The 17,987-nt window shown below is 43.7% G+C and overlaps 1 protein-coding gene across 2 annotated transcripts in view; it reads left to right on the plus strand.

Moving 5' to 3' along the window:
* LOC138268325 (DNA topoisomerase I, mitochondrial-like) overlaps positions 1-17,987 on the plus strand; it is a 1,149,155-nt gene that overhangs the window by 1,116,181 nt on the left and 14,987 nt on the right. For both annotated transcript variants that reach the window (XM_069217851.1, XM_069217852.1), the window contains one exon: positions 9,895-10,044. In XM_069217851.1, the coding sequence (XP_069073952.1) occupies positions 9,895-10,044 (150 nt within the window). The remainder of the gene's footprint in view (positions 1-9,894; positions 10,045-17,987) is intronic.

Genomic DNA, 17,987 nt, shown 5'->3' on the forward strand with positions numbered 1-17,987 from the left:
ATAGCTGCCTGATGAAATTAATAAAATACCCATCTCCAGCATTAGGGCCCAAAGCTTAGAATGAACCACACAATCAAACGTGGTGGATAGATCCAAGAATGCCAGGTAAATCAAACTTTTCTTAGTGATAATGTTCATATTCAAACCCTGATCGATGATGCTTAACTCCTTTTGAAAACCATATTGGGTATCAGCTAAGGCGTTATTAGCTATTGCCCATTCCTCCAACCCTTATAACAAAATCTTTGGCAGCTGAATCAAGCAGGGATATAGGTCTATAGTTCTTAGGTTCTGATTTATCCCCCTTCTTATGAATTGGAATAATAATCAATTGTTTCCATGTAGATAGGGGACCATCCCTTGCAATAGCATCAAACATTGACAAGGATAAGGGTTGACACTCCATAAAAACATCTGCTGGTACCCCTTCTGAGCCAGGGGCCTTGCCCACTACTACATTTACCCAAGGCCCTCTGTACCTCTGAAAGATAAAAGCTAAGAGGGATATGATCAACCCCTAACTTAATTAAATCCTTCTTCTCTGTCTCCTCTGAGCTGCATGCATAGATCTCAGAAAGAAACTCTATCCACGCTGATTTCTGGACATGCACTTCTAGGGGCATTCAACACCTTCCAGAAGGTGGCACAATCCTTGTTCATATTTGCTTCTCACAACTCCTGCCATGCCCTATCTTTGAGCTCCTTAATTCTAGCCACTCAAGCTTCTTTAAAGACTCTACGCAAGCCCCTTATAAGGACACTATCTTTCTGGTTTGCGCATAAGGCCTGGTGTAATTGCAGCCAAGTTTTCGTGCAGGTAGGCAAACCACCCCCTGAGCCTTCTGGTTCCTTGGATGGGATTTTCATTTAAAGGGCATTCTTAATAATTGTTGTAATTCCCTCAAAAGCTGGAATGACATGCACTGGGGTGGAGTCTTCAGTATTTAATCAAAGGGAAACCTTTGCACGGCTGCTGGTGAGAGTACCAGGGAGAAAGTTGGCTTTATCAACTTGTTCCCACTTGAGGGAAAAGCCATTCTTCCTAGAAAGCACTGGTTTAAAACCTACCCTATGCCATGATTTACACACCACCTCCAACCTCAAGTTACAGGACAATCTAGCATGATCACTGAAACCAGAAAAGACCACCTCAAAGTCATCTAGCAACTTACCTAGATTCTCAGAGACTAAGATAAAATCGATGGTTGACTCGCAATCAGTCCCCCTAAAAGTGGGAGCAAGGCACCCTGATTGGTCCAGTGCTTCATTCATCAGGATCTGGTCCTGACGAATGAGGCGCTGAACCAATCGAAGTTTAACCATAATGTTGTTAAGGGTGCTACCATACTCATTGTGTTCAAAGTGCACCAGGGTCTCACTCTCATTATCCACCAAACCACACATACCGGCTTTCCTATCTCAGGCAGTGATGAACATTAAAATCACCAACCCAAAGTAACTTCAAGGCCTTAGAATGTGTACTGCTGTATGACAGGCTTCCTCAAGCTCAACCACCACCCATAAGGCATTATCCTCAAAGCAGTTGTTATAATAATTGATGATTAACAAATCCCTGTCCCAGGCTCAATCACACACAAAATAGTAAAAATAAGGGGACTTACTGCAGAATTTTATAACCCTCCCATCCAAGGTATTCGCAATCAATGTAAGTAGCCCTCCTTTAGAGGGTATGGCAGGGGAGTGGTAGGAGCAGAACCCATCCAAATGACTGGGCTTAATCTCCCATGTTTACTGAAGACAAACCACATGATGGCAGCAACCAAATGAATCCAACCTTGATTGCTTAACTTATTCTTCAAACGGCAATATTCCAGGATGAGGACTTTATTGCTCACAAGGCCTGGCATTCATATGAGGAGGAACCTGTGCACCAACTGAACACCGACATCCCTGCCCGCCTCCCTTCCTTCAAAGGTCCTTGATTCCTGGTGAGAAGGTAGTCCATCAGGTCCCTCCAACCCTTCCAGAGGTGCATATTTGTTCTGAAGGGCCACCCCTGCTGTACGATAATGGCAGTCTTGTACTGCGCGGACCCTCATAGAAGACCCGCCTGAACTAGAGGCTGCTGCATGGAAATAATGGGGTTTGTAAAACAAAAAATAACAATAATAAATTTAAAAGCCCAGTGGAAGAACAGAAATCTGAGAGGTCCTAGGGAAAGAAGGGAGGGATTGACTTAGCAGATTTGGGGGAATTCTTGGTTACTGAAGTTGACCACAATACAATCATGCGGCAAAGTCTTAGAGGAGAGCTCAACCCTTCTTGCCATCAGAATATTCTCAATTGAGAAAGTGTCATTGCCCCTACAACGCATCAGCCTTCGAAAGACTTTTAAAATTAGTTGGCCAGTCATTTCAGTCTGCACCAGTTTGCGCCTAGGTGCATTCGCTAATACCTTGACATTGGGGTACACTGCCTGGGGAAGAGTCAATCTTTGGATATCCCTTCCAACGCAACCATATTGCATTACCCTGGCCTCTGAGCTCACCTGTGACTCATGCTCCTGCTCCCCCTGTCCATATGGTCATTTGACTGCCCTAATACTGAGTGATGCGGGGTTACAATCTGTGTTAGTGGGACCTGAGGTTGGAAGACTGAGTGGTTACAAATTATCCCTTAATGAAGCCCCCTTTGGTGTGTTACTGCTTAAAAAAAAAAAACACAACTAAACAAAACTGAGACATTGGACTCACCATGAGACCCACCGTCTGGATTACTTGTAGCTGGGGGGTAACAGAGCGGGCCAGAGAGGCTTCTGTTACAGATTTTGGGGTAGCAATCTTAAGCAAGTGGGACATCTTTGCTTCTAGGGGAGAGCAGGCGGTCAACAACGGTAAAGAGCCATTGCTCCGTCCATGAGACCTCGGTCTTTTACTAGACCATCAGAGATTAACACATCTTCCATTGGCTCCCCCAAAGAGGCGCCTTTCTGTGAGTTTGATTTCTTTGAATAATACACCAGCAGCATGGAATAGGAAGGAATCAATGCAGGCTATTGTATCCCCCCTGCTCCCTCATGCAGCACCAGCAATAATCTTTCTTTTACACACGTTTCTTAAATAGGAAAAATAAAAAGCAAACCCAACTTAGACACAAAGACACAGAACCAAGAGGAAGGGCCCAGTCTGACCTCAGACGGCCACTGACAGGCACACTCATTTGCCTGTCACCCTCCAGGAAACATCCTTGCAAATGGAGTGTGCTGATGAAGAGGCCTATGCGGGACTTTGCAAAATTACTGGTGCTACTGGAAGGCCAGAAGAGAGGAGGTCGGCTACATTTCTGGAGAGTTGACTGCAGAGAGTAGAGTAGACAAAAATAAGCATAAGTGCTGGGGCCATAAGGGGGGAGTGAGTCTTGGTGGTATTTGATAGATAAAGGAAGCTAGTTTATGATGCTTTCCGTGAGTAGAGAGTTTGGAGTAAACAGTATTTTTAGGCCCTAGGAGAAGGAAGTGTCAGTTTCAATATGAGGTGTATCTTAGTTCCAAAAGTGTGACACGACCTGCTGCTTAAAGGTAAAGGCAAGTTGTATTGAGAAATCCCAAACTTACTCTTAGTATCATGGCATAGGCAGTGTGACTCCCTCTCAGAGGAAAGTGCATGTGGGTTATGTTCATCAACAACAAATAAACCTAATGTTGAAGAAATAAATTATCTAAAATTCCCAAACTATTTCTCGAGCTAATTTAGCTAAATAGGTTAAATGTAATATTTAAAAAGACAAGTAAATAGCAAATAGAGATGTAGGAGTGAGGCATTACAAATATTAAGTTATTCCTAAAAAAAAAAATCTGACTACAGTTAAGTCAACACTGTTCTAACGGGCATTTCTGATAAGGTTTTGGATACCCTTTGTGGCCAAATAAGGATGGAGCGAGGTCAGGCATTGCTTAACTTTCACCGCAGTCGAGAGTGATAGTCTGGGATTTTGTTATTTTTGCAGTCAGAAAACCCATGCAACGCAAGGAGGTAAGTTGCTAACATAAAGTTCTTCACAGGGGCTTGGTATGTTGATTTTGAGGTGTCAGCCATGAGCAAAACCTCATAAGAGTATTACCCTAGAAACTGCAACTGCCAGGACTGCATCATCATCAGGCACACTTGGGCTTTTTTTCCTGATGTTGAAGTTTCCCTTTGCACTTAGAAACTATTATGGAAGTTGGTATCAGTCACCAACACATGGTTGGAGGGTGCAGTCAAGTCCACTAGATCGGATACCTTGTTCACAAGGACTAGCTGAAACGTTAATTCTTGCAGTGAAATGCTATGAGAAGAGAAAAGTGAAAAACCCTCATCAATAATGTTGCATCTTTGATGACCTTCTGCACCTTATTTTAGTCCTCTAGAGTAGTGAAAGATGAATGAAGCATTCTAAATCTTCAGTTCTGGTGCTACAAATGGCATCCGATTTTATTTATGGTAAATACAATTTATTTTGATTAAATTTAGCTGGTCTTGCTGGCTCTTCTTCCAAAGATGTCCTGAATCCTCTTCTCTTTGTGGGTAAACAAAGGTCAGCTCCGTTTACCCTAAAAGTATGCTTTGAGAATAAATTCAAAGGGATTACAGAAATAACATTTGTTATAGCTTCCCCAGGCCAAAGGGTTCTCCAACAAGAGTCCATTTGATGTCTTATTGTTTCGGAGCGGCATTCAGACTTGAGAATGACGAGAGCCTGTATTTTTGTAAGGTTAACCCACTCGAAATTGTCTGGATTCCATAAGCAAATCAGAGCAGAAATTCCCATAAATTCTCTCCTTCACTTTTTAGCAGGAATGCCCTGTTCCTGTACAATACTATGAAATTAATCTCTTAGTCATCTCAGTGACATATCAGAATGGATTCTTGTCCATGTTTCCCTTTGACCATGCTCTGCCCAAATCTAACCTTTTAGAGCCCACCCGTGATGAAGAGTACACAGTATTTGTAGTTGTCACAGCCCTGTCCCTCTCCGATTGTAATAAGTGAGTTCATTGCATATTGCATCATGTGCAACATCCTTATGCTAGCATGCCAGCAGAGCACCTTCATGGACAAGGAACATTCACTAACATTTTATGCAGACATTTCGTACAATACCCATGTGTTCTATCACAAATTTCTCTATCTCTACTCCAGATTGAAACAAAAGGTGATTGGTTATGTACTACAGGATCTGGCCGCAATGATCTTGTCCATAGATGGATCCACTTGAGAAGTCACTAATCCTCAACATCTGGAGGACTTTTTAAATACTCTAGATCACACCTCCATGGATACCTCACTTCCCCACCGGGAATTGCACTAATTCGGACAATGACCAGAAGATTGCCTGGAATATATTTCCTATTCACGGATACTCTCTACATCCCAAGCTTGATATCCTTCCCATTTATTACGGCTTTCTTTTTTTCTGGTAATATTACCAGGGAAACCCGGGCACCTAAATGGACTGCTCCCCCATATATAGTTAATAGTAGCTCCTGAATCTCTATCCAGTCGATGAGGGGCCCCTACAATATATGCTTTGTGTACTTTTGTTGTCTGCTCCAACTTTTACAAACAGATACATATCCTTTCAGATAAATGGACTGACCTCTTAGCCCCCACCATCTGAGATCACTATTAAAGATCAGAGAGTCTGAATCAGTTGCCCAATGTGACTAAACTTCTCTGTGTGGTCCCTCAAAGTACATGGCATAAAAGAATGTGTGAGGTGTAAGAAGATTCTGAACTACCTATGATAAAAAAAACAGACATAATACTTTTCTAGGAGACACATATGCCCTTAGTGGAAACAGATAGGCTGAGGACAGAGTGGGTTGGATCCTCTGATTTTGGGGGCCGCAGGTGCCGCATGCTACCTTTGCCTTGGTACCAGGCAGGAAACAGGAGAGGTTGCTGTTCTCTTACAGAAATGCTTTGCAGCAAAAATATGAAAACTTGAATTCACCCTCATGGCCCATAGTATTTACACGATTCGCATTCCAACCTCATACATACATAATGGGCTTCATTTATGCGTGGGCCGAGGACAAAAAAGACTTTCTCTAAACTCTCTAGAATTCTGATGAACGTAGGAACAAAAGTGTTAATAATAGGTGGTGACTGGAACCCTGCCTCCTGACGTCATCCTGGATCGCTCTGGACACTCTGACCACCACCATAGTTCTGAGCGAGGCATCCTTTCTGATCTGCTAACTAATCAGACCAATGGATCCCTGGAGACTTACACACCCAACTGATGGTGTTTACACCTAGTCAGACTCTTCCATGAATTTTTTTCCCTAGTTTAGTTGCAGACCTCCAAAAAGACATGCTGATGAAGTGCTTTCACATCTAACAGAACAGGAAAACGATTACCATTGGGTATTTTGTGTGTGTCTGCTGTATGTAAAATTGGTGTATAATAACTATATTGAGATTAGAGATCCTTGGTCCTGAAGAAAGACGCGGACCCTGGCCAGGGCCATAGACTGAAACATATTGACCCTTAGATGCATGAGTAATAACTCCTAAACATAGTCTTTTCTTTTAATCATCTGTTATTCTCCTGAACAAATTAAAAGTAGTTCAGTATTGTAGGACACCAATACTTTTATTTTCATTGTTTCTGGATCCCAACCCTTCATCCGTGTGCGCTCCCTCGATACCCACTGGTGAGCCAGCCTGCCACTAGATAGAATATTCTCTGGTGAGCAAGGATGGCCGATTATGAAGCATGACACTGGTGAGTGTGAGGCCATACCTTTCATTTTTTTTATTGTCTGGATACCTGGATATTGACACACCAGGGTCCTTTATTGACCAACAGAAAGTACTAGAAAATCTAGGGCCTTCTATAATTGGGAAAATTGTCCCCACCTTGATCTTAGTTTGTCTCATTTGCTTTTTGGTGTTATGTAATTCAGTTACGCACCGCAGACTTTCACTAAGCACTGGAGCCCTACCCAATGAATGCCCAATCACATTATATGGCCTACCCTAAGCTATCACCAATCCTTGAAGGGTTCCTTCAGTGAAGGCTATTGTGTACAGATAGTGGGCTGCCTAAAACAGTGGTCTCACATGTGCAGCTTGCACATGCATGTGCTCAGGTGTTCACATGTAACCAGCCGAAAGCCTCCTACCCTAGCTGTGCAGCAGTGGCCTCATCCTAAAAGATGGATACTGGTGGTTAGCATTCTTACTTAGTCCATTTCGACAGAAGTTACTGTGAGCAAGACTCAGGTGGCAAGACTCACACACAGTAAGTCCAAAAATTGTGTATGCATAAGGGAAAAATCCAGGGGATTAAGTGGGGGGGGGGGGGTAGGGGACTCCTTTCCTAGACAGATGTAGTAGCATGATTAGGGAAGTCTATGAAAATCATTCTGGATAGCAAGAAAATGCATTACATGTTTTGGAACTGTCAACATTCCTGACTATCTGGTCTGCTTTATGTTCTGAGTGTGTCTTCTCTAGTACCTGAAGAACTGGTGTCCTTGAAAGGTATTCAGACTGTTTTAGGTTGCAAGTAATTCACTTTACTCTTTCCGTTTCATCCCACTTTACTGTGTAGGGTATGGTACTTTTGCAAGATCTGGCTTTAGTGGACAAATGAGTACATGAGGGTAGTTCTATGACCAAGTTTATATTGTTAAAACTAGTAATGGCCTTTTTCTTTTTGATTTGGCCCGCTATATTCTGTTAATTTCTGCCTAAGAATCTCTGAAGAGAAGTTCCTTTGGAAGAGGATGTTCTCCAGTGTATTTCAGGGAACAGACCCCCATTTATCTTAGTAGAGTATTTGCTTGGTACATAAGCACTATCATGTTGTATTAGCCCATTCACACATATACTGAGCTCTTGCTTCTACCATATGGATCAGAAATATTTTGATGTTGCAAAGGTAATCTACTGATGAAAAGGTGATATAAATATTGCTGCCTGGCCTGCAGTCTCCATTGTCAAATTACTGCATGTGTATATACAGACCAAGTTCTTATGGCTCAGAAATCCATGCAGTTTTAAACTTTAGGTCAAGTCCTCATGAGGGCCCATTCAGAATTCTGTTTCTTGGTAAAGTGCTTAGTGGAGAAACAGCTGTCAAAAGAGATCAGTGAAACTGCATACCTATTGCATACCTAACACTTGACACTATTGTCAATGTGGAACGTTTAGTTCTTCGCAATAATATTGCAATTAATTCATAATAGCAAGCATGTGCTTCTAAATGGGGTGGGAGGAGCTCTAATTTTGCTTTCTGTAGGGCTAATCCATTTTTCCCAGAATCCGCATCTATTGGCAAGAATTTGGCAGGTAAATAATGGACAGAGTTCCATCATGAGGTACATCCCATTGAGGAACTGTTAGTTCTACATTTCCCCTTGCACTACCGTGGGTCCGGTCCCTTCTGCCTTTCTGTGCCTTCAAGGTATCTACAAAGAACAGAATGTATCATAAGTTTTCAGTCAGCCAGTCAAGGACCAATTCTGATTCAGCAAACGGTGGTCAGAATAACTAAACCAATCTGTTTGGCTGCCCTTGGAATATTCTGTACTGGTCCCTAAATACAAGTCATTCTGACTGCTGGTCTACAATATGAAAGACCCAAAACCAATTCCCTACCGTAAATCAACTTCCTGTGAAAATGACCTGAATTCTGACAATTAGCACTTTAGTGCTTGTGTACTCCGAACATTGCAGCTAGGATGTCCGACCCTATGTTAAGGTGTAGCCTAGTGTTAGCTTTGACTGTCTTGTCATACTCCTATAACCAGAATAAGTTCATAAATAAACATCCATTCGTCTGTTCAGCTGGCATTCACAGGTTGCTTCTATCCATCACAAGATACAGCATCGGTCAGAACACTTCAGCCTTTGGCTGTGAGCGATGGAATTGTGCCTAATGTGCACATCCACTTCAAAAGAAGAGCCCTTCAGTGCCAAGGCCAGCAGACCAATAGTTTTCCAATGCTGTCCAATTATTTTTCTTGATTTTCCTTTTCCTTCACTTTATTAACTCACCCTTCAGTGCTTTAAGCTTTGCCTTCACGTTTCATTAATTCTTTGCTTCAATAACAATCGTAATTTCCTTAGGTCTGTATTATAACTTGAAAAGGTTTCTATACTTGTTCTGTGTGCATCTGACCTCAGGCAAGCACCTGTTTTAATAAAATTATGTTTTTTACTTTTTTTTATTGCAAGCACTTGGCTGCCACGGTTAGGTAGAGACAATTTGTTCTTGTTTTGTTTTAGTTTATTTTTTTGTGGGTATAGACTTGCAATTAAAAACTAAATGTATCCATCTCACCAGTTTGCCAAGGTGAGGCCTCTTGGCTGCACCAGTGATGGGTTGGAATGAATGACAAGGAAGAAACACAGATGTTCCTCATCACTTAATACTCATTTCTAATGGCTGGGGAGTGCACGAGCGCTCCATGCAGTCACGGTTTATTTAATTTAAGGATGATGTTTGTTTAAATATGGACTGGCACTAAACAACTAAATTTTTATGTTTTATCATTGCCAAATGTACATAAAACACCCATGCTCAGATTCTAACGAGCTTAGTTCTGGCTATTGTTTCATTTGAGATATATGGAAAATTCCTTTTTAAATTCACATCGTAAGATGCTTCGCTACCTGTAGCAATAGTGACTCAACTCTATTCAAAAGTTTTATAGTACGTGTTTGAATGATGCTTCTGCCTCCCTTATTTGGATTGCAATGTTGAGTACGGATGTCCATCACTTTGAGGCTGCGAAAATCATGTTTCCTTTGAGCGCTTTTTGGGGGCTAAATTATTATTATTTTTTTAACAATAAAATTATTTTTAAGCTACATACTTTAAAGTGGAAAACATTCCACAGCTCCTAAATCTAACAGTGCAATTATCTTCTCCACGCAGGGTTTTGGAGAGCAAGAAAAAAGCTTTGGAAAGGGCAAAGGATCAACTGATGAAATTGGAGGTGCAGGCAACGGACCGAGAAGAAAACAAGCAGATTGCCTTGAGCACCTCCAAACTCAACTATCTGGACCCCAGGATCTCGGTCACCTGGTAAGAGCCTGACTTTGAAGTCTTGGGTGCATGTCAAATGACTGAATTCATTGGAAAAGGGCAAATCAAAGGATCACAGATGGTCGACTTTTCCTAAAAAGGGGGCTCCGTTGACAAGATTGCATAAAAGAATGAATTGAAATATTATTTGAGGGCCCCTGGAATTATGGGGCAGAGGAGAACCCAATTATTCGGCAGGGTTGATTAAATTATGTGGTAAGAAAATGCAAAATATGCAGGGACGCAGCACATTTTGTGATAGTATTCCTTAATTATTTTGTCTGGTTTTTTTTAACAAGATAACTCTGTCAGGGAAAACATTTCGCCATATTGGTACCATTTTAATACGGAAAAACAGCAATAAGCACCTCAAAGTTGACAGGCCCACCTTGTGAAATCCCTTCCATTGCCATATTTCCACGTTTTTAGTAACGTTTGATCTATTAGTATTAGAAACCTATTTTATTTTTGTTTTTAAATTTGCAGATTTTTCAGCAGATGATGGATTATGTAGCAAATGCACGAGGTAAATTCATACTTATAAGGAAGCCACTGTGGCCGAGAATCGCATAATTCCAGAGGCCCCAATAATGCACCCTAACATTGATGGCTCCATTTAAAATGAGTTCTCTTATAATTTGTTGGATTAATATTCCGGCATTAAATTGAGATTTAACACAAGATATTAAAATTGAACAAAACATACAACACTAGAAATAATAAATCTGACAGATTCACTTTATTATATCGATTAATGCGAGCAGCTTAAAAATAAAAATCATTGACAGCCTACAAGATTTAACAAATTGTAGTTTCCAAGGGAGCTCTATCACTGTGTAATACTAAAAACAATAATAACCGAATGAAGCTTTAAATACATATTGCAAAAAGTTCAAAAAACAAACGGAATGTTGAACTGCAGGTCACTGGTGCGCTACTTGAGCAGGTTGCCGTAACATGATGCATAGACTTTTCAGGCCTGCCATGTGCCAAAAACGCTGGCACGCTGAGCACTTACTGAAAACTGCTTATGGAATCTCCCAAAATCCATTCCTGGAATTAACATCCTAGGGTCTGGGCGGGGCCACGGGCGCATTATGCAAATTACAGCACACCACCCCATGCAAAAGGCAATTATTTTCAAGCTTGGAGGAAAGCAGGCAGGTGTTTGCCTGCTCTGCTTGGCCAGGGGGTGGTGGCACCCTGTGATGTAGGGTGAGAGTAGCCTTTCTCTCCTAATGCCTTCATTAAAAGAGTGGCAATGATTTCCTTCCCCACCCCTAATTGGTGGAGAAGAAAGCTGACAGTAGGTTTCGGTACTCATGGATTTCTTGTGATCATTTCTTGAGAGCTGTAGAAGGTCTTTGAGGGAGCATGGCTGAGGCTGGCATCATCTGGAGGTGTACCATGATGTACACCTACCTAAGCTTCCTCTCACATTTTCTGGATACATAGGGTGATGTGCTTCCCATAGTCCAGATGGTGCCGTCCACTGAGGTCAGCAGCAATGACCACGCGTTATGAAGCTAGCAAATGGTATGCTTAAATGGATTCAGAAGCCCTCCCCATCAGATATCCTTGCCAGTATCTGGCAAAGGTGTATCTGTTGTTGATGCATTCCACTGTTTCAGGATTCACCCTAAATATGTAAATGAGGCAATTGTATGCAGATTTCACTTGCATGGCTTCCAGAAAATTCCTGATATAGATCCAGTCCTCCTGACCTCATGTTGGATGACTTGGATCTAATCGAAGCTGGTCTCTTACAAAGGGCAGCCTTCCTCCGACTCGCATTGCTGTCCCACCCTTGTAAGCACTGAGCTCCAGGCAAAGCAAAGGAAACTTTATTTTGACATATGTTGCACAGACAAATCATATTGACTAGAGGAGTACAGCTGTGGATGAAGACTGCTTTACAGGCTTGGCTTTGTTGTCAGATGATGCTGCTGAAAATTAAGTGGTCAGAGTGGAGTCTGTGTGCCATTGTGGCAACCAAGCGCAGTTGTTGCCATCTTGCTGTGCCACTGCCGAATTATTCAGCAGCACTGAAGCCCGGATAACCAAATGTTTGGAGGCCCTGCATCAGACTGTTTGACAGTATAGGGTCCAATTAGGTCCTGTTATGAATCACATTGACACTAATGTGTGAATCAGGGCCTGCCATGAAGTATGACACGTTGTGCTCTTACAGGACATCCAGTAAGTCAGCTATGGAGACCCAGAAGTAGTTTTAAACGAGCATTGGCACAGCCAATACGTCTCACAGACTAGAGAATTGGCTTTTCCAGTGTTTTGCAACCATGCTGTACAGCGTGAAAACATCATCATTGTAATACAATTGGTCTTAATTTCTATATTACGAATATATAAAAATGTGAACCAATTTTTTTTTAAAAAAAAAATATTGAAAAAAAGCAGTCATTGCGGGCTTTCCCACCAAAAGCGCTACCTCAATGCACAAAAAGAGTCCATATTAGTGACATAGACCGATCTCCACAGAGGTTGCATTACAATTAGGAGAAGCTCATGTCATAATTACAAAATGGCATTGACCATATAGTTCAGGCCATGTGTAATGCTATCACGTTTGAGGATTCAGCGCCATTCAGCCCTCTTCAAAAGAGCTGAGCTTGGGTATGCCCACCTCGAGAAGCTCTTTTAATCAGTTCAATCACCTGCCACCGGATGCCCCTCTTGGTGCGGTTCTTTTCAACATAAATGTGCCACTAAGGGTGCAGTCAATATCTTGCAACATATCTTGCTGCTGTGTTGGAAAAGTTTTGTTTTTCTATTTTCTGCATTTTTTACGCAAACAGCATAAACAACACTATTAGAACTACAGGTAGTGTAATCTGTAAGGGTGTGCTTGTAATGTCCCGTGCTTTAATTGCTTAGTGTTATAGGTGGTCTAAAAAAATAACACAATTATACTTGAAATTAGCTACAATCTTATTGTACCCCCACAGTGATGTTTTTAGAATGTCTGCGTGGACCAATAGATCTTTAAGATTTTTTTCTTTCTTGAAAAAAAATAAAAATAGGTTAATTCATAATGCCAGTAAAATGAAGTAGTGGCCAATTATTCTAACGATTTTAGTAACTTAATTACTTTGGGTACAGAAGGTAGTGATACACACTATTCTAGCCATCCTTTTTTTTATTTTCTCAGAGGTCAATAGAAACTCGCTGGAGCATTATCATGGCCATCTGAGGGAAATCTTTACTAGCTTGTGTGGATATCCCCTTGCCTCAGATTTTCTTGCGGATTTAATCCTTTATGAATTTACAATTTCTACGAATGCAAAGAAATTGGCCGCATGGCATGCCATATTTATGTGCCTTAGATGGTGATTTAAATATTGTTAGTGTGTTACCGGCTGTTCATTTTTGGTAAAGGCTGGTTTCCAGTTTGCCATTATATAATGCTATTGGAAGGTCGAACAAGTCAATGAAGCTATTTCTAAAATGAGAAGTGAATTTCAGACTGGGCCTCGGGGAATTATGGAAGTTCAAAAAGGCACAAAGAGTGGTCTTGTCACAAAAAATGTTGCATATGTATCTTTTTCATAGATCTATGTTAACCAAATATAGATTTGTGTCCGCATTGTCAACATATATGTTCTCAAAGTTATTAACATAGAGAGTGGCAAAGTTTGGAGCAAAAGTTCACGTTAATGGCTGAAAAATGAGGATAAGCCCTTCAAATGAGCACCTCTTAAAACCTGCTGCTGAAGAGAAGTCTGGTGTCCAGAACTGTACGGCTGTTGCATAGTTGAGAGAACAGGGAAAGCCACCAATTTGGGAACGCTTTATAGTGAGTTTTGTTGTAACAAAATCAAAATGGTTTTATTTTCCATTATCTTTCAGTAGAGTTTAAGGAATCTTAAGATGGGAAAATATAATATCTGATATAGACTTCCAGTTGCAGATTTCTTACCTTAAAATTACCCCCAGGCATCTGACTGGATCTGGAGATTTTTCTTCAAGCAGTACCCATGTGCCGCCATCAGGTGGTGTCGGTCGACTCCACATTCTTAGTTGGTGTAGTGGTCACGGTGATGATGTCAAGGGTCATACATAGGCACCGCCTTGCTGCGGTTACATCAGGTCTTTTCTTTCCGTGCCACGTGCTGATCTGGAGAGAGCTAGCATGGTAATTTTTTGATCAATTTTGTCACTTGTAGTGTTTTTAGGTGACGTTTGGTGCATTGAGGATGTCCTCAAAGACCGGGTTCAAACAATGCGAGGACTGTCAACGCATGATGTCAGTGACTAATCTGCACTGGGTCTGTTTGTGGTGTTTGGAGCATGACCCAAAGTTGTTCTCGGAGTGCTGGGCCACGCACGTGAAGGCTTTGAGGAAGCAGTCATTAAAGCTCATGATGGCCTGGAGGAAGGTCTTGAGACTACTCAGAGTCACCACCACTCGTCTTCCTCCAAGTCTTCAGGTCACTCGGGCTAGAAGTCGTCGAAGCAGGCTAGGCATTCTTCAACTTACCCCCCCCCCGTTGCTCGGCTTATGCGACACAGGACTTTCTGAGTCCACTCCGTGCCTCACTGAGTTTGCGGGAGCCAGAGCAACCCCAGACTAACTAAAGGAGTTTTATGAGGTAATGTGTCATGTTTGGGCAGCCTGATCCCCCTGCTGCTCCTTTGGGGCCAGGGGGATTGGCTGGGGGCCCTTTGGGTTCCATGCTGGCGGCTTCAGCCTCTGCCTCCGATGGCCCCTCCGGATCCACTATCGGATCCTTGCTGATACCGGTCGTGCCATTTTGACCTTCCCCTGCGCCAGGTAAGTCATCGATGCTCATGATGGGCCCACGATTTATGTCGACCCAATCCTAATTTCCAACTAACTGGAGCCGGGACGGCAACGGCCAACACCGCTTCCGACTTTGATGGGGCCTACTCACCCCACGTCAGATTTGGACCCTTTTTCCTAAGGGTACAAATATGAGGAAAGATTGGAGGGGTCGCTGGACCCTCAAAAAAAACAGCTGGATTACCTAACATGGACTGGGCACAGGAATTGGGTGAGGCCAGTGGTCTGGATACTTCTCCAGATGCTGGCATGCTTTCTCCTCCTGCCTTGGCTACGGCGGAGGGAGCCTCCTACTCAATGGTGGTCAGTAGGCCGGCTGAGGTCCTTGGATTCGAACTGCCCACAGTACTAGTCAGGACTAACCTCCTAATGGAGGTGCTTCAGCCTGGAGCTTCCACTTTGGAAACTCTACTCCCGTTCAATGAAGCCCTTACTGATGTCCTTCTTGGTACTTGTTCCAGACCCGGCACAGGGCCTTGGGTGAACAGGACAATCACCTGCTGCCATTGGCCTGTCCCGACCAACCCTGAATTCCTGCCCAACACCCCATGCCTGAAAGCTTTGTGATTCAGGCGTCCCCTTCTTCCTGCTCATTCCCTTACGCTCCCCTGGATTGGGAATCAAAGAGACTGGACCAACTTGGAAAGACAATATTTTCTTCTTCCAGTCTGGTGTTGTGGTCAGTGAACACCGCGTGCCTTTTGGGCCGCTATACCCATTGATTGTGGGTTACAGTCGTGCAGGTCTTGCCGCAGAGCCCATAGGAGGCCCGGGCTATCATCTCTCAAGCTGTTGCTGATGGGAGAGACACAGCGAAGTTCACTATTCACTGTGGGCTGGACACAACTGACTCACAGGGTAGATCGGTTGCGTCAACAGTGGCCTTGAGATGCAATGCCTGGTTGAGGACATCTGTTTTTTCAGATTATGTCCAACAATCCCTTATGGGCATGCCCTTCGATGGCACCTGTCTCTTCAGAGACAAGGCAGATTCGGCGCTTGAGATATTCAAGGAATCCTGGGCTACAGCTCGTCCCTTGGTCTTTCGACTGCCCCAACCTTTGCCCCATTTGTGGTCACAGAAGGGGCTCCCTGTCACATCCCTTTCCCAGCTACCATGCCACCCATGCAACTCTGCCCCTGCGTGGATGAGGATGCAGAATCCCACGCACTCGTGGGACAGAGAACCAGAGGTCTGTCCAGTCCACCCCACCCTACTACAGCCTCCAGGCCTTCCTAGTCTGTTCCCCAATCTCAGAACAGTTGGAAGCAGGATTCACCATCACCTGCCCCACTGTGAATCCATCACAACGGACATGTGGGTTTTACAGATTGTCTGAATGGGCTACTCCCTCCCTGTCGAGACTGCCCCTCCGGCCATGCCTCCATCCTATGCCCGCATACCAGAGGATCGTCTGGCACTTCTATGCGAGGAAGTCACGGTTCTCTTGGCCAAGTGAGTCAGCGTCCCTGCACTAGAAGTAGGTTGTGGTTGTTATTCCTGCTACTTTCTGATACCCAAAAAGGATAAGGGCTTGTGTCCTATCCTAGACCTCCAGGCTCTCAATTTCTTCCTTAAAAAGTTCAAAATGTTCACTCTGGCTCAGGACCGGTCTGCCTTGGACCCAGGAAACAGGATGGTAGCGTTGAACATGCAGGATGCTTACTTCTATATAGCTGTCTTGCTTGTCCACAGACTATACTTGTGATTTGTGGTAGTTCACGAGCACTTTCATTTTACTGTGCTCCCCTTTGGCCTTACCAGTGTCCCTTGGGTGCTCACGAAAGTGATGGCGGTGGTTGCAGCTCGTCTATGCAGGTTAGGTGTTTGTTTTCCTCTACCTTGACAACTGGCTGTTAAAGGCAGATGCACCCCAGAGAGTTGTATCCCATCTTCAGACTACAGCAAACCTTCTGCACATGCTGGGGTTCACTATAAATATGCCAGAGTCCCACCCTACTCCCTCTCAGAGGCTCCCTTTCATCAGAGCTGTTCTGGACACAGTGCAGTTTCAGGCCTATCTGCCAGAAAAGCAAGTCCAGGATATTCAGGCTATGATTCCAATGTTTCAGCCTCTATCCTGGGTTTTGCTGAGAATAACTCTGAGGCTGCTGGGCCTCATGGTCTTCTGCATCCTACTGGTGACACGTGCCAGGTGGCATATGTGGGCTCTGCAGTGGGACTTGACGTTCCAGTGGGTGCAGTGTCAGGGGAATTTCTCTGACATGGTCCAGATCTCGGAGGGGACTGCAAAAGAACTGCAGTGGTGGCTTTTGAATCAGGATTGGGTCAACAACAGATCCCTCTCCCCTTCCCCAATCAGATTTACAGAAGTGACAGATGTGTCACACCTGGGATGGGACGGCAACATGGGAGAGGCAGAGATCATAGGTGTCTGGTCTCCGGCAGAGTCTGGACTCCACATCAACCTTCTGGAGCTGCGGGTGATCAGGCTTGCATTGAAAGCATTCTTTCCCTCTGTCAAAGGGAAGGTGGTGCAGGTGTTCACAGACAACACCACCACCATGTGTTAGTGCAACAAACAGGGCTGGGTGGGGTCCTGGACCCTTTGTCAAGAGGCTTTGCGCCCCTGGATGTGGCTGGCATATCAGGGCATTACCCTGGTGGTTCAACATCTGGTAGACTCTCTGGCCACCAGAACAGATGAACTCAGCCATAGATGCATAGTCTATCACAAATGGCGTCTCCATCCGAAGGTGGCGCAAGGTATCTTTCAGCAGTGGGGAGAACCTTGGTTAGGTCTGTATCTCTCTGCAGAGAACATGCAATGTCAGCTCTTTTGCACATTGGCGTTTCCAAGGCGGCACTCTCTCGGCGATGCTTTTTATCTCAGGTGAAACTCAGGCCTCCTTTACGCCTTCCCGCCAATACCACTTCTGTCCAGAGTTACTGAGGAAGATCAAGAATGACTGGGCCCAAGTAATCCTTGTGGCTCCGGACTGGGCATGGAGAGTATAGTATCAAGAGCTACTGAGCATGGCTATAGATCCCCCAGTCAGACTGCCCTCTTCTGTCGCAGCAACAGGGGATGTTCCTCCACCCGAACCTGTCCAATCTTCACCTTCATGGTGGACATTGAACAGTGGCAGTTGACAGCTT

The sequence above is a fragment of the Pleurodeles waltl genome, chromosome 12, assembly GCF_031143425.1.
Source record: "Pleurodeles waltl isolate 20211129_DDA chromosome 12, aPleWal1.hap1.20221129, whole genome shotgun sequence".
Lineage (NCBI taxonomy): Eukaryota > Metazoa > Chordata > Amphibia > Caudata > Salamandridae > Pleurodeles > Pleurodeles waltl.